Raw genomic sequence first — 22,112 nt, 5'->3', positions numbered from 1 at the left:
AACCTTGGATCAAATGGGTTGGATGCGCGTTTGAGGTATGAGCAGCAATAACAATACAAAACCTACTGGTGCTTGGGATCTTGATGATAAATATTCGTACAATGGATAATTCCACCAAAAGTCTGGATGACATAGATCTAGCGGCATTACGGGTAAGCCAAGGCTGTGGTAGTGACTGAATGTTTTTTTTATTTATTGTGAGATAATTTTCCAGGATCCGGCCGGCATATTTGAACTAGTCGAAGTTGTGGGTAATGGAACATATGGACAGGTGTACAAGGGACACCATGTCAAAACTGGGCAGCTGGCCGCGATCAAACTTATGGATGTCACGGAGGTAAGCTTGAATTGTCACTCTCAAGTCTGAAACATAGATTTTACTCATCTGACTCTTACACGAGAAGGTATTCTACTTGATTTCGAAATTGAGTGGTTGATAGGTACTGGATTCCATTCATTTATTTGTTCATTTAACTGGTAAAGACCGAGCTTTACTGACTTTGGAACTTCACATCAAATTTTGATTACTATGGGACTTGGTTGATTTGTTTTCAAGCTGTCCAATCTGTGCCTTTATGCAGTCATCGGAATTGAATTAGCTGTATACAACTTGTTTTCGAACCCTTCAGCATTGTTCGCCAGTATTTCACCATGTTGTCGTGTCCTTCCTGGAATTAATCGTCGATATTATATTTCAAGCCAAGTTGAGTAACTGGGGGAAATCCCAGTTGCATCATATGAACTGGATACAAATATCATATGCAAGTTGGTTTCGGATGATACCTAGTATATGTTAGTGTGGCTACTGTGGAGATGTCATGAACATACCGAATTGAAATAGCCCTGGGCTAATAAAAATTACCACTTATTTTCAATGACTGATGATTTGAGTAATCACTTTGACATGATATGCCCATTCATGCCGGATTGAGTCGATTCGTTTTCGAAGCCAGTCTAACGTTTCTCCATAACATTTGGACTTTGGAGGTAGTCCCTCGATATAAACGATTTTGACTATTTGCTGACAGGAAGAAGAGGAGGAAATAAAACTCGAAATTAACATGCTGAAAAAGTACTCTCACCATAAAAATATTGCTACCTATTACGGGGCGTTCATCAAGAAGACACCACCCGGTCAAGACGATAAGCTTTGGGTAATTTGCAAATCGATTAGCCTATTTGTATTTTAGCGACATAGCTACTGGCTGGGGATTGCGAAATATTGGTTTCGGCCAAATGAGTTTGTTTTGACAAGAGTATTCCATCCTGTGTTTTGATAATAAGTTGGCTCGAAATTAGCCACATTCGCCAAGATAAGAACCACTTGTCACAGATGACCTTTAGAGGCTTCCTGTGGTTTATGTCGTTTCACCATGTAGGCCTACCTGAATTCTCAAAATCATGGAAAATATGTGATCTCTGATGCATAGGCTATTGTTGCAATAATTGTTAGCCTGCTGTCTTTGAATGTAATTATGTTCCTCGATGGCAAATCCATGCAGTTCCACAATAATGTGTATGTTGGTACTGTGCCTGTAATTTCTGGTAACATACTGCTGCTGTCTAGACAGCTATCAAGCTGGTATTTCCTAGCAATTAAATTCTCTGTTGTGTGATTTTCAGCTTGTAATGGAGTTCTGCGGAGCAGGATCGGTTACAGACCTTGTCAAAGGGTCGAAGGGTAATTGCCTGCGGGAAGATTGGATTGCCTACATTTGCAGGGAAATTTTGAAGGTAGATCCAGTAGGGATGTTGCCAACTGTACTCTTGAATGTGCAGTGTTTGTTTCAAGAATAGCAGTTGACTGACATTGAGCTATATGTTAATAAGATGGCAATGTTTTTGCTCCTGAGAATGCTGCACACGTCTTTTCATTACCGTACTCCCACTGTCTACTGATGCTGTTACGCATATCACAGTGATAGTAGAATCTGTGATCTGGTTCTATTTATAGTATGTCTCTCCCACGCCGGTGATGTCATTGGTGGTGAGCTTTGTTGTGGAGAGTATTGCAACATCGTTCGAAAGATTGCTGTAGCTTACTCGTGGTCAAGATTAGGATAACTGCTTGCTGCTTTTCATTGAGTTTTTGCAAAGCATCTTCAGATTTTCAAACATACTTGTAATTCCCTTGTTTTGACACTTTTGATATTTTGAATGTGGTATGTGGATTATATGTTGTATACGAGTGTCAAAGGGCTCAGTGCTTGAATATTACACGGCCTATCATTAGTGCATTGTTTATTGAGGGGTAATAATTATTTGATTTCACTGTTTCAAGTAGTGCAAATTACATTTTAATATTAACCTGGAATCACGAGATTTTTGAATCTGTTGTTGATCGACTGTTGAATGTCAATATTTGCGCCCTAAGATGTTCGGATATACACCATACACTGAAAATCCTTGCCATCTCCAAGCTATTATGCAAATATGGAAATTTTTTGTCATGTAGTAAATAGTGCGAACTCCCTTGATAATGTTTTAGGATCAAAATGTGTTTTCTCATCTGTGGATAGCAGTATTAGGATTATTTCCTCACCAGATGGTATCAATCAACATATGGTATATCCCTTACTGCTGAAGACTGAAGTACTTCCTAGTTCCTGTTGGCATTGGTATATTGGCTTCTCAAACGCCAAATTCCAATATAATTAGCACTTATGGTTTATAGGGTTCAAATCTATTGTCTCTATGAAACTGAGACCATTCGGTGTACCACTAGATAATTACTCCTGCAAACCTTGCATTTGTTTGGATTTCACTATAAATCAACGCCACTTGCAGGATTTTGTAATTCTTCCCAAGCTTTCCATTGCAAACATTCCGCGTTTGTGCTGTAGGGTCTCCAGCATTTGCACCAGCACAAAGTCATTCATCGCGACATCAAAGGCCAAAACGTTCTGCTGACCGAGAACGCCGAGGTGAAGCTTGTCGATTTTGGTGTCAGCGCGCAGTTGGATAAGACGATCGGCAGACGGAATACTTTTATCGGTACCCCGTATTGGATGGCCCCCGAAGTTATCGCTTGCGATCAAAACCCGAACGCGACATACGATTACAGGGTGAGTGACTGGTGCCTTTGCTGAGAACAACTATCCACGAGTGGCTTGGTGTGATGGTAATCTGGACGTCCTACACTTTCTCCTGAATTGTAATCGTGTTTGAAATGTATGTAATCCAAAGTAATCTGTCTAGGATGTATGAACATGTGGTTGACTTCAAGATAAGCCTATGAATGTCAAAATCAGAGGCGCATCTCGAGAAATTTCAGGGGCTTTGGTCACAACACATCGAAATCATCCATTTTTCTATTTTAAAGTCATAACTTGACACAAATTCCGTCGTCAGCAGTCATAATTGGTAGGCCAGCTCTATGTTAGGTTTTGGTTGATGTTCACATGCTCTGTGTTGGCCGAAGTCTACTGTTGCACATAAGAATTTTTTTGCTTTCAGAGCGATGTCTGGTCACTCGGTATCACCGCAATAGAGATGGCGGAGGGCGCACCACGTATGTATAAGCTTCTGTGACAAATGTAAACTTTTTAAATGACAAATTTCCTGTCGGCAGCGCTTTGTGACATGCATCCGATGCGAGCACTATTCTTAATCCCCAGGAATCCGCCGCCACGTCTAAGGTCCAAGAAATGGACTGCCAGGTAAGCTCATCGACGGTCGTGCTTTGCAGGTCATTTGTGCAGTAGGTTAAACTCAAATTTTGCGTCCAGGTTTCAGAGTTTCGTTGATCAAACCTTGATCAAAAACTACCACCAGCGGGCCGGCACTGACGCGCTCCTGCGTCATCCGTTTATAAAGGACCAGCCTACCGAGAGGCAGGTCAAGATTCAACTTAAAGACCACATCGACAGGACGAAGAGACGGACTAAAGGTGTGTGAATGTGAAGTTATGCTGACTATTTAGTTCACTTGGTATATTGAAGTTTTCTACCGACAAGAGAAACTTGAAATTAATTTGATATTGGATCTTGGATGATGGAGTAGCCTGGTTGTGCAGACGTGTCAATTTTGTGAGAAAATCCAGTGTTACACCTGCTCGTGAATCCACTTGACCTATCTGAAGCCTGTGTCTTTTGTTCCCTTGATAATTCTGAGGCTGTAATTGGGTCAACTGATGCTTTCCAGGTTTCCCATAATCTAGAGAGTTTATTGATTCCTTGTTTGGTGTCTGGTTCTCTCCTTTCCTGTGTAGGTTGGCAAAAGGCACTGTTTAATATACAATAGTGCCTTTCTCTTTAGAGTCGGGAGACAGTTGTCTCCAGGGTATTCGATAATATGTGTGGAAGGGATATTGTGGACTTTGATATTTGAGAACAATTGAGAGTTTTGCGCTAGTAGCAATTCTTAGAGGTTTGGTATCAGTTATGCTTGGTAAATATTATGCTGTCTGTCTATTGCTGGGCAGGGTCACAGTATTTGTGGCTATCTGTTGCGAGATGGATAACTCGTATCCATTCTTGGTATAGGGAGTGATATATTTACTGCTTAAATTTATTTATAAGCTTTCACCTGTGAATCTGGTGTGGATTTACGGATGTTACACATTTGCTTAATCTTGCCACACCTCCATTTCGTAAAGTGTGGATGTCAGTATGTCCATGACGTCCTGATGCTGACGATTCGCACCATCCTTGGTTTTAGCTGCGCGTGTGCTAGATTTTTGTTGGAAATACAAAATATGGACGCGCAGTTTTGCTCTGTTGCATGTCCAATTTTGTTCATCTTATGTAATAACTGGATATTGCTCATTCGTTTGTTTCCTGCTTAGGCACTAGTAGGCCTATCATGCAAATAATGCTGTGTCAACTATACTATGTTATGTGATAGGTAAGCAATACGAAGTTTTTTGCACTTGGTGCAAGAGCAAGTAGCCTACAAAATTATTATGAATTCGATACTTTTATAGCTGCATAATGTTTTTTTCTTAAAATCAATGGGTAACCGGCCTATCTCGAATGGCGGAATGTTTCGAACTCCAAGATTGCAAATTATCTGAGTGTCGTAAAATTGGTACACAACATCGGTCAGTGATAAGCGGTTTTACTATTTCCGAATCTTGATCTGAGTTTATGATTCAAAATCAAGTCCATATCCAGAATTCACAATTGAATCCAAATCCAAAGCTGCTAATGGCAGATTATTCTCTCAAATTGAATATTACTGGAAATCCCATGTCCAAATCCAAATGCAGCTTGAAAATCGTAAATCCAATCCTAACCTGTGCAATCGATTTGTTTCAACTGTAAATCGATGCTCATCCCTGGCGATAGCAACCAGCAGTGGAAATCGGTTTGATTCTATATTTATCTGCGAAATCTGTTCTTGTGAACTCGTACCGTGCATCCTAATAGGGTTGTAACAGCCAGTGGTGTTGGCATCGTCCAAATAGTAACTTTAAACCGATCATTGCATGTAGGGCATAGGCCTACCGCACGGTGATACGTGCTGGCAAATTTTCGTAGTCGAAATCCTACATTGCCAGTCGATTAACGCCCCGAAACATTTTTGAGTGGCTGCGCTGACCCCGAAAATTTATTGTGCTTGTACAAAGCTCTGATTCAAAATTTTGGAAGTTAATGACAACCTGTATATAAAAAGGTCATCACTATATTCGCATATGGAATATTTGAAGAGCTACCTGTTGACAAGAATATAGGTCTCCTAAATAAAGGGCAATGTAGTTTTATAGCTGTAGTTTCAATTTTGGTCTTTCTAAGTCCCCTCATAACTAATCCGTGTTGACCTCAGTCCCCGGTTTGGAAAAAACCTGCTCGTGGTCATTTATATAGTCTTTCACAGTGATGTGAAAATCATAAACATGGCATAATTGCAGTGGAGAATTTCCTGCAAATTGTCAAATCACCGTAGTTAAAGAACCTATGACTAGTGCTGGGCCAAATCGAGTACCCGAGTGATTCGATTCTGAATGGCGTAATAGACGAGTAATCGATTATCAGATCATCATGACGCGTGACGCCATAACAGAATATAATACGTCAAAGTTCAAATATGTACCGTTTATGCCACCACAAAGAATATAATGCCTGTTATCCATCTCATAAATGATACTTTGGTATTTTCGACATACCGATTTCATTGCACTTGGTGACAATGTTGTGGGATGATCATGACTTAGGAAATCTGCTACGTCCAGTAACGTTCATAGCTTTGTATATATGCTTCCTATGCTACGATTCCGCCAATCAAGGTTTCAAGGCTTCAACAGTGAAAATTAGTACCGTATCAAACTATAATTCTCGTTAGTAAGCCAACTTTCAGTGGCAAGAAGCGTATAATTTCAGAACTCGAAAACATCGTCTTTTACTACTCAACTCGAATCATTAAAATTAATACTCGGATTCAGATTTTAGTAATCGGATTATTGTACTGTGAATGTCTATTTTTTCTTCGCAAACTTCATCTTGATAACTCGTGTTTACATATCATTAGATCGCAATGTAAGCAGTCTGTTTCTATTCCTCTGTAACCCCAAGATGAGACGGAGTACGAGTACAGCGGCTCAGAAGATGAAAAAGAAGAAACCCCCGAAGAAGGCGAACCCAGCTCCATTGTCCCGGGCCCCGGCGAATCCACGCTGAGACGCAACTTCCTCAAACTGCAAGCCAACCAAGACAAGTATGGTCGACAGCTTGTTTTTTTCTGGTACAGGTTTGTGATTTAGCGATGTTCTGGTTCGCAGACCCGGACCGGCCAAGGAATCGTCCAAGGACCAGAACGACCAACGGAAACGGCAGAAGATTCAGGAGGAGCAGCAGAGAAAACTCGCCGAAAAGGAGGGCAAGAAGCGTATGGACGAGGTACGTTTTCTAGTGGTGAAATCTGTCGTTGTGGAGCGGTGATTTCGACCTGGGGATTGTTTGTATTCCTTTTTTCATGGGGTGTCCCGAAGATGCTGGAGATTTTTCAGCATTCAACTTCCCGAATAAGAACTAAGTTGGTCTTGGCGAAAATGCTGACCTTTTTGGAAGAAAATCAGCTTCCCAAATAGGCCTTGAGTAGATCTGGTCGAAAATACCAACCTTGTAGTGTGTGTTGTGTGTATCGTTTTCAAATCGGAAATTGGGTCACGGTCATAAAAATGTTGAACCACTTTTGTAGAGCTATCTGTGTTAGGCCAGGTTCGAGTTTGATTGCGGATCAACGAATTTTACATAGAAAATAATATCTACAAGATCTTAGCCAATTTGAAGTTACAGCCTACAAAAGGTCGATTTTACTTATCGGCTAAAAAACAGATATCAAGCTGACTTTGCCGGTATGTGCTCACTGACGTATGACGAATTTCAGCACGAGAGACGTGAGGCCGCGCTGCGCGAGCAACGTCGCCGAGAGGAGAGAGCGAGAGAAGAGAGACGGCGATTGGAGATGCAGAAGAAAAACGACGCGGAAAGACGGCGACGGGTAAGGACGGTCGATTTCTATATGTTCAAATCAAAATTCTGTTCCAGATTTGAGATTTAAATTCAAGTCTAAGAAAATCGGAATGTTCTAGAAATAAGGACACAAGTCAAAAATAAGTACAAATCTGAGATGGAAGGACGTTTATTTTTTATGAGAAATCGCCCTGCAAAATCAGGACAAATCTGAAAAACTAGGATTGCATGGCAACCCAATCTTGTAGTAAATACTGGAAATTGCAGCTACACATCCCTAAATCTCTATCCGATCTGAATCTGGCGTAAATCTTCGAATCCAAACCCAACTCAAATCCCGTCTCTGTCCACAGGAGCTGGAAAATAAGCAGAAAGACGAGTACAGGCGGCGGCAACGGGAGCAACTGGATGAACGACGGCAGCGGGAGCTGTTGGAGCAGCAGCAAGTCGAGCGCGCCAGAATGCAGCTGCAGCAGCGCAAGGAGACGGATGTTAGTATCGCTCTGTGCTTCGTCCGTGTTTTTCAACTGCCGATTTTGACGCGCTCGCTCTTACGCCAACGTTCTGATAACAGTAATAATGATAGTGATTTTTGTATGTGTGTGTGTATACCGTCGAATCACGGCAGGGGTGGGAACTGGATGAAATGCGGGTCATGAATTTGGGGGGCTACAAATTTCAAAGACGATGAGTGACAAAGAGCTACGGTTGAGTAGGAAATTGCTGTGCTATTGTGTCAATTTACCCTATTGGTGAGGCCAAGTGTCATCGAATTTACTCGTTACTGCCAGGGTTGGTCACGACAAATCGAGGATTGCTTGTAGTGATGATTAGCGAGTAGTCAGATACTCTATTTTGCCCAGCTCTAGTTATGGCTATAATCGTTCTTCGATAACATCGGCTATAGAAGCTTAAACATGATGGAGACAGTAAACTGGCTTGCGCTACGCTTGTGAAGCAGTTCACAATGTCCATTCGGAAGAGTTTCGTCGACTTTGAACCTGGCGTTTGCGATCTTTGACCGCGTTTGCTATCATCGGGTTTACGCTGATGTGTTTGTTTTCGTGCTGGGCAGGTCGTTCGACGCCAGGTGAAGATGTAGAATGTTTGTGTTGATGCTTGTACACCCCCAGCTACGTACACCGTGTGTTGCCTTTCGTGTCTCATTTGGTGCGTTGTGTGAAGATGTGCTGTTTGCTTTATTTGTGCCGCGTGGTTGTGGTGTTTACACGGCGGTTCTGTGACGAGTCCGTTTTAAGTTTCATCAACTCGCCATAATGCACGTTGTGTTGTTTTGAAGTCGGTGAAAAACCGGTGCCCTGTTGGTTATGAGTAGGGCGATTTTTTTTTGAATTGTCAAAATAAGTAAAATTTTGTCAAAATAGTAGCGTTGGGTCAAAAAATTGTCAAAATTGTTTACTTGGTCAAAATTTTTTTCAATCTGCATTTCGTTTGTATCATAAATGTCAGTGAACTTATCATTTGACATTTTACAGCTTGTAGCCTACTTTATAGGCCTACCGTTGTAGATGACCCATTGTCTGCTCATTGTGAATCATAAACGGTCAAATGAAATCAATAGGTTGACATGTTGCTATGCTGAATGTACCACAATATCCTAACTGAAGCAAGACTGCGTGGGCGTTGATGAAAAATTGTGACGTAGACAAAATAGTCACAATGAAGCTACACAGTTTGTCACCAGCAGTGTACGCACAAATTCAGTGTTGCCGGCCAACAACTGCTGCTGTTGAACGTTCTTTCTCCATTCTTGACAAGCTTACTTAGTAAGGACAGACACTTTCTACCCGAGAATGTGGGAAAGTATCTTTCGTTGGTCAACAACAAATTTAAATTATTTCTACCATAATGCGTGATTTGACTACAGGAATTCTTCATAGGTCCAGATTTCGTTTAAATACAGTTTTTTCATGTAAAAATTTGTCAGTTTTTAAGTCAAAAAAAGTTTTTTCGGGCCAAACTACTTTTTAAGGACCGACAGTTCCAACCAGAAATATAGATAAGTAGTAAAAGTCTAACATTATGTGGGAAAACACCTAATTTACGTACATGAGGTCAAAATTTGGTCAAAATTGAGTTTTATAAATTCAAAAAATGTCAAAATTTTGATTTTTTATCTCAAAATCTTCCTTTTTTACGTAAAAAAAATCGCTCAAGTTATGAGCTCATGGCTGTATGACTAAGATGTTTGGAGTATTCAAGAAATTGTATCTGAACCTTGGTATTGCGTCTCGACAGTATTTGAGTTTCTGTGATTATAATTCCACTACCCATTGTAAACTGATAAAGTTCAGTGGCCCAGTTTAGAGACCACAATACTCCACCTCAACTTTGATAGTGACAGTTTCTAGACCCGCAATTAAATAGCTATGTTTCCGTGTCCTGTTGTATTGTGGTTTGCTATCTGTTATCAGCCAAATCGAATCTGCACCGAATCCGGCCTATCACACCTTCTCTGGTGAACTGGCCCTGCATACACACATTGAGGAATACAAGAAATTTAACTGTCAATGCGGACATTTTGAATTATTCCATTATTGTTGAAGCACCATTCGGTATTCCGAAAATATAATTTCGGGTCATGGCAAAAATGCTTAAGTAACCGCAGTACGAAACTAACTCGTCACGCTAAACAGAGTGGAAGATGTGAAGTGATTATTTAAACCGCGCAAGCGCAAATTTGACGGATTGAATGAAACCAACTGGCTTAGTATTACCGGTACGCTACCTATTGAGTCAGGAGTTTTATAGCCAGGGTTGTTGCACTGTCCATATTGATCAGATCTGTCCCTATTTTTGCGTCATCAGTTGTCGTTTGTTGTATTTTCAGTGACAATCAAGGGTCGCAACTTTGCGAACGAAGTGATGACCTTTTTTTTAGTCATTAGCATGCACGGTTAGGCTGATCAACAGTTTAGGACTGTCCTTATTTTTCAATCCGTGTCTACGGAACCTTGTATATAACTGTGTGACCACAGATATCCACATTTGAGCAAAGATTCAATTTAGCGTTTTTGCCAAACTGTGTGACCACAGATATCCACATTTGAGCAAAGATTCAATTTAGCGTTTTTGCCTTCGGAAATAACCAACTTGTATTTTCATTGAAGAAAGTGTTTTTAAAGTCCCGAGTTTTAAAAACGCGTGTGTTTCAATCCGGTCCTTTTCAAATCACGCTCTTCCACGCAGAGGTCCGACGCGCAACGCAGCAACTCTCAAAATCAACGAGAAAAGCCGACGTGGGCGCGCCAAGTAGAAGAGAGAAGCCGCCGGAACCGCCCCGAGTCACCTAACGACATCATACGCGGCGACTCGCCAAACATTCCGCCCAGATTAAATCCGGTACGTTTTTTGCGTCTAGGAAAAATATGGCTCGAAGTCAATTCAAGCCGGCGTTTCGTTCCAGGGGCCTAGAGCTTCGCCGCGTCACAGCCCTCTCATGCAGAGACACGTGATGAACATAGGCGATTCCGACGACTCGGGTTCTAACGTCAGCCCTATGGGGACAGCGGAACGCATGAGACCAAGAGGTAGTTTGTGTTTCGTATATGTTTTTGCGATATTTAATAAATTGCATCTGATCTAGCATCGCCAAGAGGATCGCCGCACGGCACCCCGACCCCAGGACGGAAGCACCCTCCGCCATCACGATCTGGCGACAGTATTCCTCGGTGAGTGAAAGTGACTTTCAGCAGATGACGATTTAGTCGACGCCTCACAGGTGCAGAGGTGGTCAAAGTAGTTGTAGTTCCCTTGCTGCTCAAGTAAAAGTCATGTCTTAATTTCTACTCCATTAAATGTGAAAGTAGCAATTTCTATGACATGTCAATACTGCTTTAAATGAATTTAGAAAATCATAGGTCATAGAAGTAGGCTGTTCAAGTTGAGTTTAAAAAAGTAGATTTGGTCAAGGGGGTCGCATCCTTTTGGCAGTGTATCGGAGGTTACTACTTTCAAAACTGTAATGCTGTATGCATCTTCATGATTATCGAAAATGGCTAATGACTGATGACTTTTTGTTGCACCAAAATCCTGAGAAAGTTGCACTTAGTGTAAACAAAAGTTGCAATGAAAAGCTGTATTGATGCACAATCAGCAATCCACAATAAGCTACCACTATAAGCTAGCACTCAGCCTCATTCAGTCAGTGACAGAAGCATTATTGAGCCACAATGTCTCTTCAGGTGAACGCGGAGAGTAACAGGTCCTATACTACTGCAAGCCAACTGTTGGGTCATAGATAACATTGAGATGCAGCTAATCCATAACACAGCTTATTGTTATGCAAATGAAAGAGAATAAACCCATATTAGAAATAGTTTTATGGCATGTTGTTTAAATCGCTCTTTTACATTTTGCGCAGTACTTGATAAAAGTTGCAGTAGAAAGTCGCATGGAAAATCGAAAAAAGTTGCACTATAAAATCCTGACAAACACCTTACAACATCACACTACATAAATTCTGAGTATTTAGGAAGCTGTAACAAAAAGTTGCAAAAGTTGTAAGAACTTGCCCTACTAATGACGCTACAAACAGGTGCAATCTTCGCACATATATTTAGTTACCGCGTTACGGGGACTATTTCACATGGTCTCACTGGTAAAAGTGATGAAAGCTTATCTCAAAACTGTTCCAGTAGAAATGAATTAAGTCTGAAAACATAGTCACTCAAGTAGGTTACTAATCTTACATGAGTACTCAGAAAAAGTAGTAGTACTTTACTTTGTTGGTGACCAGTCCGGCACTGGTGCAATAGATTTGAGACACATGAATACATACAGGAATACATGATGCAGAGATGTCCTTGTTTGATTTCTGTTACGGGATCGAATTGAAACTATTCTGTCTACGTTACTGACTTACAGTTATCACCTGTGTAGATTCGTTGGTCATTTGGAAATCCCGACCTCATTTAGGCGCTATTCAAACAAACCCGCCCACTCGAATCATTATTGTTGTGAGTGTTCCGCCTGCTGATAACAGCTGACCCAACTTATCCTATTAAGAAACCGCATCTTGAAAAGCTATTGGTCTGGCTTTGTAATCGTTTAACAGCAGTTAGGTCAATAGGACACGTGCACGATGGTAAAGTCTGCTGGGATTTACGAATATGATAGATCAGGTGACATCCGGCAAATTTTGATCAAGTACAGTAGCCTACATTTAAAATGCTGTTTTCTGTTTATACTTTAAGACAATACCACGGTGTGGAATGATGGATTTTGCAGTATTCAATGATTGCCAATTTCAATCCTTTTACCACTCACACGATCATCAAAATGATCAAAAACAAAGTTAGAATGCAATACTATTTTCAAATTTATTACCAAAAGCTTTTTGAGCTGGCAATCATCAGCGGTTACTGTCAGAGTGTCAGCTATAATGCGTAACATTCCAAAACTTTGTTGTTGAACTAAGTTGGTAGCCTATCATCAATTATGCATCAGTCAATTCAAAATACGAGAGGGAGATGGAACGCAGACAAGAACAGCGCTCGATTTTCAAATGATACATAAATTCTTTCTTTCTCATAGACTTGCTTGACGAATTGTGAGGTACTGTAGTCCTACTCCTAAGCGTCACTCAGTGTAATCCTGGAAAAGGTGAATTTATCGGAGTGGTGGATTCCCTATTTTATTTCAATTCTCGAGTGACCAAAGTCTGTAGACAGTATTCTCATCAGTGTTGAATACTTTTGCTCCTTTTCTTAAACTCAAATCTCGATATATTCAGTGCAAGCCAAATCCCGCGCGTTACGTCGTATTCGTCTTCGTCATCCACGGGCAGTAGCGAAGATTCTCTCGTCGACATTACCGCTATTCAGCCGGCCGTGGGCTCCATTGGTCAAGACACTTTGGTCAGAACGTCGGATGTGGAGTACGCGTCTGTTGTGAGTATCGCCAAATACTGTTGCGATGCAATGTTATTGAAACAATTATTCCAATAATAGCAATAGTCGCACGAGAATTGAAATTTTTTATGAATTCCAACGTCTAAATCCAAATCTGAGCATGTCCCTGATATCTAGTCGGCGGCGGCAATGTAGCCGCGTTTTCGTAGTTTCGATTTGTTAGTACGCAAACGCCTATCGCAGGACTTGGAGAGAAAGCATGCAGAGAGAGAAGCCAAGAGCCAGCGGCAGAACGGCATGCACGATCGGCAGTCTAGCTGGGACCAAGCCGAGTTCACTAAGCAGCAGGGAATCTTGCCAGATCTGGTGCAGCGGATACCGATCCAAGACTTGGATGTGAGTTGGCGTTCCAGGCTTGTCTTGATTTATGCCGCTAGGGTACTGTGTTCAATTTAGGAATATGCTCGCTAAAATGTTCTTGCTCGACAGTATAGAAGTGGTGAGCCACATTTGAATGCGGCGGAACTGCGGGGCCTCACAGGAAGCTGTCGGTTAGCTGCGAGCCCGCGATCTCATTAAGAATTGGTGGCGGTGATGGCGAGACTTATCAATAGATTTCGTACTGTACTGTATTGTGCGCAACAATCGTGAATAGCGGAAGGGAAATCATATTCACCGAATTCGAAAAACATTCCTGTGTTTGTTTTGTCGATGTTTTGTTGATGATACTGTTACTGTTAGTATACGCATATTTGGATGTTTTTTGGTCCATTTCTTGAACGATTTGACATCTCGTACGTTTGCGCCAAGGTAAATTATGAACCCATTTCTCGGGACAAGTTCAAAATTGTCACTCCACACAGGACATATCATTTCTCTCTTCATTGGTTCTTAGCATTTGACAACCAGGAATACCTTGCAACTTGGATTTCGTTTTGTAGCCCCCCTGTGTATCGCGAGGAAAGGTTTGATTATAAGATTTCCACTGCCTAAATAACAAGTGCGGCATCTCTGACGATCAGTCCAAATTGCGGTTTTAACTGGAGAAGTAACGAGACAGTGTAACTCATTTGTGAGAAACGTTTACCTCTAACTGAAGGACTTGTGGCTCCCCTGGGGAATCAAGGGCTTGCCATGTCACCAATTTTGACTAATTTTACAGTGTTGTACACGTCAAAGCTTGTTCGATAACTTTTTCTTGTTAATTTTGTAGCGGGGTTTGAATTTTGTAGTTTGTGGTTTTGTAGTGCCAAGCATGCTAGATGTGTGTAATTCAACTGTTCCAGTAAATCTGGGCATGAGTGAAATAAAAAAAGTGGCGTTTCGGCCGAACATAAATAACGCGGGCATAGGACGAGCCGAATGAGTCTCTTCATTAAATATTCATGTCGTCGGACTGGACTATTTATCACAGTTTCGCCCGTTAAGATTCCAGCACTTTTGTTTTGGTGTCAAGTTTCTGCAATCGTGTTTTGATTGCAGGTCTTTTATTGGTATTGTTTCACTCAGAGTGATAGCCGGCATTTACGTTTGCTCGCAAGGCCTGGCAAAATTGAGTCCCTGAGTGATCCTAGTTGAGTAATCTAATACCTATCAGTATGACTTGCTAACAAGATGAGCGGCTTGGGATCTTGAATATGAATGTGAAGTGTTGTGCTTTTTATGCAACCATTTCTCAGTTGTCAACTTCACATACACGGGTAATCTTGCGCTGCAAGTTTCTAATTCGAGGTTTTAAAGGTTCCTGTGACAGGGAATAGTATCGAAATGATAATGCTTGTGTTTGAGATCAGTTTTAGCGTCCTAAGGCGTATAATTTTGGTGCCAGTACTTGAAAATGTTGTCACCTACTACCCAGTTTGAATAGAATTGGAATCGGTACTAGTATTGCTTTTCCCGGCCCTGCACGCTTGTCGGCAATTCAACTTCGAGTGTAAATGATATTTCTTAATCCTGTAATCTTACCATCTTACTTTGTTTGCCGTCGACTAGATCCTGACTTGTTTTTGTTACAGCTCAGCGGCGCGGCGTCCAAGGAGCCGCGAAAGTCGTCTGTCGTGAACGTGAATCCGAAAGGCAGCGAACGCATACCGGGCGTTTCAACCGACATGCCCGAAATTAGGAAATACAAGAAGAGATTCAACTCGGAAATACTTTGCGCTTCGCTGTGGGGTGAGAGGATGTGGGATTTGATAATTTGAAGGGTGCTCAAACCATACTTTTTTGCCTCTGAATTCGTGAGGTGGATGTAGTTAAACTGCCTTTAGATCATGAAAATTTGTCTAGTGGATATTTGCAATTATTTTGTTATTTCGTGGCCAAATCAAAGAATGCTATAGGAGAAATGAAAAGAAGCAATAAAACTACCCATCTAATACAGTAAGTACTTATGGGATGGGTGCACTTGCCTTGAAGCAATGAAGTCGTCAATGAATGATTTGGTTATCAAGTTTGCTGTATCAGTTTGGTTTCGGTGTTTGTTCATTTGTAAACAACCTTGAACTGCTGTTCGTCCGCTGACCCCACTTTAAGAACTGCTATTCTATCTAAAGAAATGTAGGATTTAGAGGACGCATCAGATTATGAGTGTTAGTTGTTTTACTTTCTACTTTATCACCTTGATCACGCTCAGTGGTCATTGATCAAAATTTTCCGCGCCGAGGCCACAGCCGAAAACGATAGTGCTACTACCGAGCTCCCTAGAATCTGTAATATTTTTTCTTTTGCCAGGCGTGAATCTGCTAATCGGCGCCGACAGCGGTCTCATGCTGCTGGACAGGAGCGGGCAAGGCAAAGTGTATCCTCTCATCAGCCGTCGGAGATTTCAGCAGCTTGACGTTCTCGAAGGCCTGAACCTGGCAGTCACGATTTCAGGTGACTTGCGCGATTACACTTGAGCATGCGACCTCATAACCAGAAAACTAACCCTTGAACAAAACCTAACCCGAAAGCTGACTATTTGAGCATGCTGCACAAAGAAAAAACGACTCGGGGCACCATATAGTAAAATGCGGAATATGTCTCTGTGAAGTATAACTGTGAAGTAGCTGTCCAATATTAGGTTGTAATCGGTCTGGTACTTAACTGAGAGACAGTCCTCGTTCACTGTTGTGGTAGTTCTTCGCACGATAGATATTGTTCATACACAGTTTATTCAAACGTTTGCAGTAGTAGGTTTACATGAATCTCATCCCGAGTCAGCCAAACATGCGCTTATAAAGTCTCGTAATAATTGCAATAGAGCGTGAAATACACAATGTTGTCTATTACTATACACTCGTGCAGAGCATGCAACCCCAAAACTTACCCTTGACGAAAGCCTAACCCCACCCCAACCTAACCCTGACCCTGACTAATTTCAGCAGGTGACTCCATTAAAAATGATAGTTGCAGCATGCGACAATTTAGCATGTGACTTTCAGGTGGCAGTTGAGATACTCAACGAGTTCCGTGAGATAATTTGAAGTACGGCCTGTGCCGCTGTGTTATACCTTTTTTGAAATGCTGAAACCTCATAACGTTCCTACGGTGCTGGGGTGCTGCGAAAAATTAATCTCTCTGATGGGGTGTAGCTTGTAGGGTAGGTCAAAAAGTTTAAGAACCACTGTGCTCCTATGTCCATGGAATTTGAAAATATAGTCCGCTCACCTATGCCGTGTTTGGCTGATTTTGGGAAAAAATTTGTAACACTTGTTTTTCATCATGTCGCAGGCAAAAAGAACAAGCTTCGAGTGTATTATTTAAGCTGGCTCAGAAACAAGATCTTGCATAACGACCCAGACGTCGAGAAAAAGATCGGGTACGCGTCGGTGGGCGATTTGGAGGGATGCACGCAGTACAAAGTGGTCAAGTGAGTTTGATGTTTGATGACGATGTAGCGGCGTCGTGCTTTCTATGAATTCTACAATCTTTAGCAGGTTTGCGGTGCTTTCGAATGGGCCGTTGCTACTCGAGTAGTGTAAATAAATATGTGACGATTGTAATGATACAGTTTCGGGATATCGTTGGCCGTGCCCAGGTGGCGTAGGCAAGGGCTAGAATCGAAGAACCCTCCACAACCTTTCCAAGCCCGATTCTGTCCACTTTTAAAATCCCCGATACTTGGAGAGAGTTACCTGCTTAACCAGCTAATTCACATATTGTTTCTTCACGCCTTTGTTGCAAACTGTCTTAACGACCTAAATCTTTCAAACTAACCATTCCTCATGATATATTATGCCTCCACATTCAGTTTTCAATAGCGCACTGGAATTTGTTGGCGATTCGCTTCCCCTTCCCCTCTGTGAGTAAGTCATTGGCGTATGTTTATGCGCATAGAGACATTGACATGAGCAAGATCCTTGTTGCATTTGTACATTGTACATAGTTTTATCCCGAATAATCTATCAGAATTTAGAACATTGTCTGTTTTCAAAATTTGGCTGCTCTCGACTTATTCTCTTGGCTGGCTATGCGCCTGCCGTACCCTGCCAGTTTTTGCGTCTGAAAATTTTCTCTTCGAAGTTAACAGCTCCCGTTCTCTCTCCAGGTACGAACGGATCCGGTTTCTCGTCATCGCCCTGCGCAGCAACATCGAGGTGTACGCCTGGGCGCCTAAGCCGTACCACAAGTTTATGGCCTTCAAGTCCTTCTGCGACCTGCCCCACAAGCCCATGATCGTGGATTTGACCGTCGAGGAGGGCTCGCGCTTGAAAGTAAGAGGCTCTTGTCGAAGTAGACGTTGGCGAATCTAACCGGGGTGTCTTCTGTGTTCAGTTGTTGTACGGGTCGGCGTACGGCTTCCATGCCATCGACGTGGACTCTGGGCAGAACTACGACCTCTACTTCCCTAATCATGTGAGTGCGGTGTTGCAAATGGTGATCCCGCGCGTGTGAATTCAGAACTGTTACATGCCGACTTGTTCTGTCTTTCTTTTTTGTAGCCGACCGCCTGATATTATTTCAAGTAACAGTTTTGTTGTGAGCCCTGGCAGAGCATCACTAACTTCAGACAAAACGCATTTGCCCATTGTGTGTGGATTTTGATGTCGTTGAATTTTCAATAGTCTGATATTCGGTGTGAGTGTGGTCTAGTGTTCTGAAATCGCCGATGCTATTTGCCTACTTGCACTACTTACTGGAATGGTTTTGTTTGTAGGCTTCTTACACTTCTTCTACTCATCAGTTTTTCAGGCAAAACTGCTTCAGTAATCCGTAGTTGAGGGATATGTTCCATAAAATCGACTTTGGAATCTACCTGACTACCAGTGGTCTTCAAATTATCATTCTATAATTCCACTTGTAGTTGTGGTTGAGTAGAAAATTTGCGGCATTACTTCTAGAATACCAGTGATGATTATATCAACCACCTTTGTTACTGTCTGCAGAACGCAACCAGTCATTCCAAATCCGAACTCTTGCCATGTGGTTTTGCGCGCAATATGCGGCCGAAATTCAGCTACTGACATGACTCTGTTCGCAGATTGAGCCGCCTATTACCTGTCACGCTATCATCGTGCTTCCGAACACGGAGGGCATGGAACTTCTCGTGTGCTACGAGGACGAAGGCGTCTACGTTAACACATACGGGAACATCAGCAAAGATATCGTATTGCAATGGGGCGAACAGCCGACGTCGGTAGCCTATATCAGATCAGGTGAGCTATTTTCCTATTGAATTCATTGTTATTCTAAGAGTGGAGTTTGTTACCCGCAGTTACGGGTATTTTGTGTCTTTCGGGTCTGTGTATTTGTCATTGTTAAGTCGAATTTGGTTAACCGCGTTTGCTGGCGTTCCTGAAGAGCTTTGTGTAGAATAAATTTGGCGATATGAATATTGTATGTTGCGATATTGACGCTTTTGTACCGCTGTAACAGAGGATTTTAAAGTTTTTTACCGTGAACTCCCTATTGTGACGTAGTCTGAGAAGCTTTATTGATCTTCACAAAATTTTGAGTAGCCGAGCTGCAAAATGTGGGGCGAATAAAAAAATCATCACTTTCATCTACCTGGCTGGGGCTGGGCAAGATCGAGTACCCCTGTTCTATACCACATTAATGACGAACCTCTGACGGACCCCATAAAACCTGTCCTCGTAACCCGGGTTTTAGAACCTCCCTTGCTCTAGAAGCCTATACAATGTGACTCGTTTGTCGGTCAGCTTTTGTTCTAACCCGTCTCTCGTCCGCAGGTCAAATCATGGGCTGGGGCGAGAAGGCCATCGAGATTCGCTCCGTCGAGACCGGCCACCTGGACGGCGTATTCATGCACAAGCGCGCGCAGCGGCTCAAGTTTCTCTGCGAGCGCAACGACAAAGTCTTCTTCGCGTCGGTACACAGCTCCTCGTCGAGCCAAGTCTACTTCATGGCACTCAACCGAAACCTGCAGATGAACTGGTGAACGGGGAACGTGTACGCGCTCGTTGTGGCGACTTTACCTCGAAGGAAGATTTGAGACGAAATCGACAGCGTTTGAAACGACTTGAGAGATTGAGTGGGATAAAGAAACGAAAAACAAAAAAAACGCAATATGTCTGTCTTTAAGTATCGCATTTTTCATTGTACATACCTATCGCGGGTTTGAAATCGCCCCATCCACCTATTGCTAGACGTTGTCACCGATAACCTGATTGTGTGCACGTGTGTATCGCAGTACGGCCCGTGTTTTCAAAATATGCGGTTTTCTGACTGCGAAAAAACTACCGAAATCCTCATTTTCGTCATGTTTCGAACTACGCTACCTGTTTTGTCACGGCGTGTTTCTTCAAATCATGTTGGGCCGAATTGTTTTTTAGTAATGTGCCATGTAATTGTCCCGTTTATCTGTATGGGCTAGCTTATGCGAAAGTCTGGAATCACGACGTGACTTTCTGTGGTGTTATTTGTGTAAGCCGGCCCCGAAAAGCCAATATTGCAGGGTATCAATGTCTCACGATACCGTAGTCTCTTACTATCTTGTCCGTCTGTCGGCTGAGCTGTCTTTTGATTTGGGTATTTTGGCGGGTATCACCGTGCTTTGTAACTCGTGATGTGTCTGTGATATGTTGGTTGACTATTGTTTCGTAATTGAACATCTGTCGGCGCGATGTCTTTCGTTCTGGTTTGTCGCGTTTTATCGTCGATCGTGTTTATTTGTTTTACTTCTCTCTGTCGTACATTATTTATACTCCTTCGTATTCTAATTGTACTGCTTCGCGAATAAATGAAAAGTATTTCCTAAAGTTGCTTGGAATCTGCTGGCTGCGAGGCAATGGATTGGTGGACAGGGTGGGCTGTCGCACTATAGAGTAGGACTAGATCCAGTGTTTTTTCGGTCGTCCTTGTGTTTTAACATTTTTTTACCGTTTTTTCAACAGTAAATGTGGACGTTCGAATTTGGGTTATTATTAAATCGCAAATAGGGTTTCTCTCGAAGTTCGGGGACATATTGGATGGGAAGTGACACAGCGGTGCGATCATAGATAATTGAATTATATATTTGTGTACCTTACCTAATATACAGAGGTGGTCAGTAACGAAGTACTTTTTTGAAGTACTCAAGTAGTTTTCCTCTACTACTTGATAATATTTTGTGATCGACTTACTTTTCGCTATTTTCAGTCTGTCAAGTAGAAGTAGTTTAAGCCTCCAATCATGAAGATAGCCTGAGGAATTTTGGGGCTGTTTCAGTGGATATGGAGTGACCAATATGATTTCACGAAAGTATCGGTGAATATAATTTAGGTAGCGGGTTGCGTGGTTACGCTCACACCGCATTGTCGCCCATATGAAATATTTCATCACAGTGTCTTACAAAAAGCCTGGAAGTGGGCCGTTCTATAAGTCGTCAGTTACGGAATAAAAATGAAGAATATCGGCCTGATGTAAATGACCATAGTAGTCGACAAACACCATGAGTACCACAAAACAAAAATGTCATCACAGTAATATGGTCCATCATAACCAGGCCGTGTTATTTTTGGCATTTCAGAAGCCAGATGCCAAAACTGCCAAAAATAACTAATTTTTGGCATATGCCAAAAATAACACGGTCTGCCAATAGTGTATTTCTTTCATGGTGTTGTGTTAACAGGACCGCATTACAAGCGAGAAGAACGTGTGTTAAGGGCAGGTTTTTTACTCTATGGGTCCAGCCCACCCATTAGGGGAGAAAGCATGGTGTCCTAAATGGTATGGGCACAGCGAGATTGAACGGCTGACTGCATTTGGTTACGTCATACTTTCCATCTGTCCAAAGGCAATTTTACGGCCATTTTGGACCGGCTTGCCGAGCGCTAAATTTCATAAAACGGGTATCAATGGAAAGCTGCCGCTGTACTGATTACTAAAATATAAATTGTATTCTGCTCATGGATCTGGAAACCCCAAATTCAACCACGATTTTTGCATTGTGATCGAGTTGAGCATTGTGACACAACAAACAGTCCGGCTATTTCTGAGCTGAGGTCTCGTTTTGCCAGACATTCTTGTTGCGTTAATGTTCTTAAACAAGCTAACCTTCCCAGGACTCTTCCATGTGAGTTGGTAATATTAATGCCATCTGACGTGACAACAGTCCTCCTAAAATATATCGGTAGACTGATGGATGGGATGGTCGCGCTACAAAATAGAATGTGTTGAGAGACAACACAGGGAAGTCCTGGAAAAGCATCGGGAAGAAAATTCTTTCCGCGATGAGATCGATAGCACTAGCGCAGTGATCTTTTTTCATGATGCTTGGAAGGCGGTTCTGTCCCCCGAAATTTTGAAGCTCTGAAAACCTTTTGTGGGGGACTGGCAACATTCTTTCCCTCAACGGCTACTGTTGAAGCCGATATTTCCCAGATTCGTTGGGCGAAAAATTTATTCA

The 22,112-nt window shown here is 42.1% G+C and overlaps 1 protein-coding gene across 2 annotated transcripts; it reads left to right on the top strand.

The window, feature by feature from the left end:
- Positions 1–11: 11 nt before the first annotated feature.
- LOC145447194 (mitogen-activated protein kinase kinase kinase kinase 4-like) lies at positions 12–20,484 on the top strand. 2 transcript variants are annotated; one of them, XM_080325601.1, is made up of 24 exons: positions 12–152; positions 215–337; positions 1,029–1,154; positions 1,624–1,734; positions 2,844–3,065; positions 3,457–3,511; positions 3,572–3,659; positions 3,729–3,889; positions 6,513–6,654; positions 6,719–6,836; positions 7,327–7,440; positions 7,766–7,903; positions 10,623–10,775; positions 10,840–10,963; positions 11,020–11,104; positions 13,168–13,324; positions 13,529–13,681; positions 15,301–15,457; positions 16,016–16,159; positions 16,997–17,135; positions 17,814–17,979; positions 18,041–18,121; positions 18,747–18,921; positions 19,456–20,484. In XM_080325601.1, the coding sequence occupies exons 1-24, from the start codon at positions 84–86 to the stop codon at positions 19,662–19,664; spliced, it is 3,210 nt and encodes a 1,069-aa protein (XP_080181727.1). In that variant the 5' UTR covers positions 12–83; the 3' UTR covers positions 19,665–20,484. The 2 variants fall into 2 exon arrangements, with proteins under 2 accessions (XP_080181727.1, XP_080181728.1); XM_080325602.1 differs by lacking the exon at positions 10,623–10,775 and having other exon boundaries at positions 10,795–10,963.
- Positions 20,485–22,112: the final 1,628 nt, after the last annotated feature.

This window comes from Botryllus schlosseri, chromosome 9 (assembly GCF_051294905.1).
Source record: "Botryllus schlosseri isolate E-star chromosome 9, Bs_hap1, whole genome shotgun sequence".
In the NCBI taxonomy this organism is placed as follows: Eukaryota; Metazoa; Chordata; class Ascidiacea; order Stolidobranchia; family Styelidae; genus Botryllus; species Botryllus schlosseri.
This window is presented reverse-complemented; position numbering and strand designations above follow the sequence as displayed.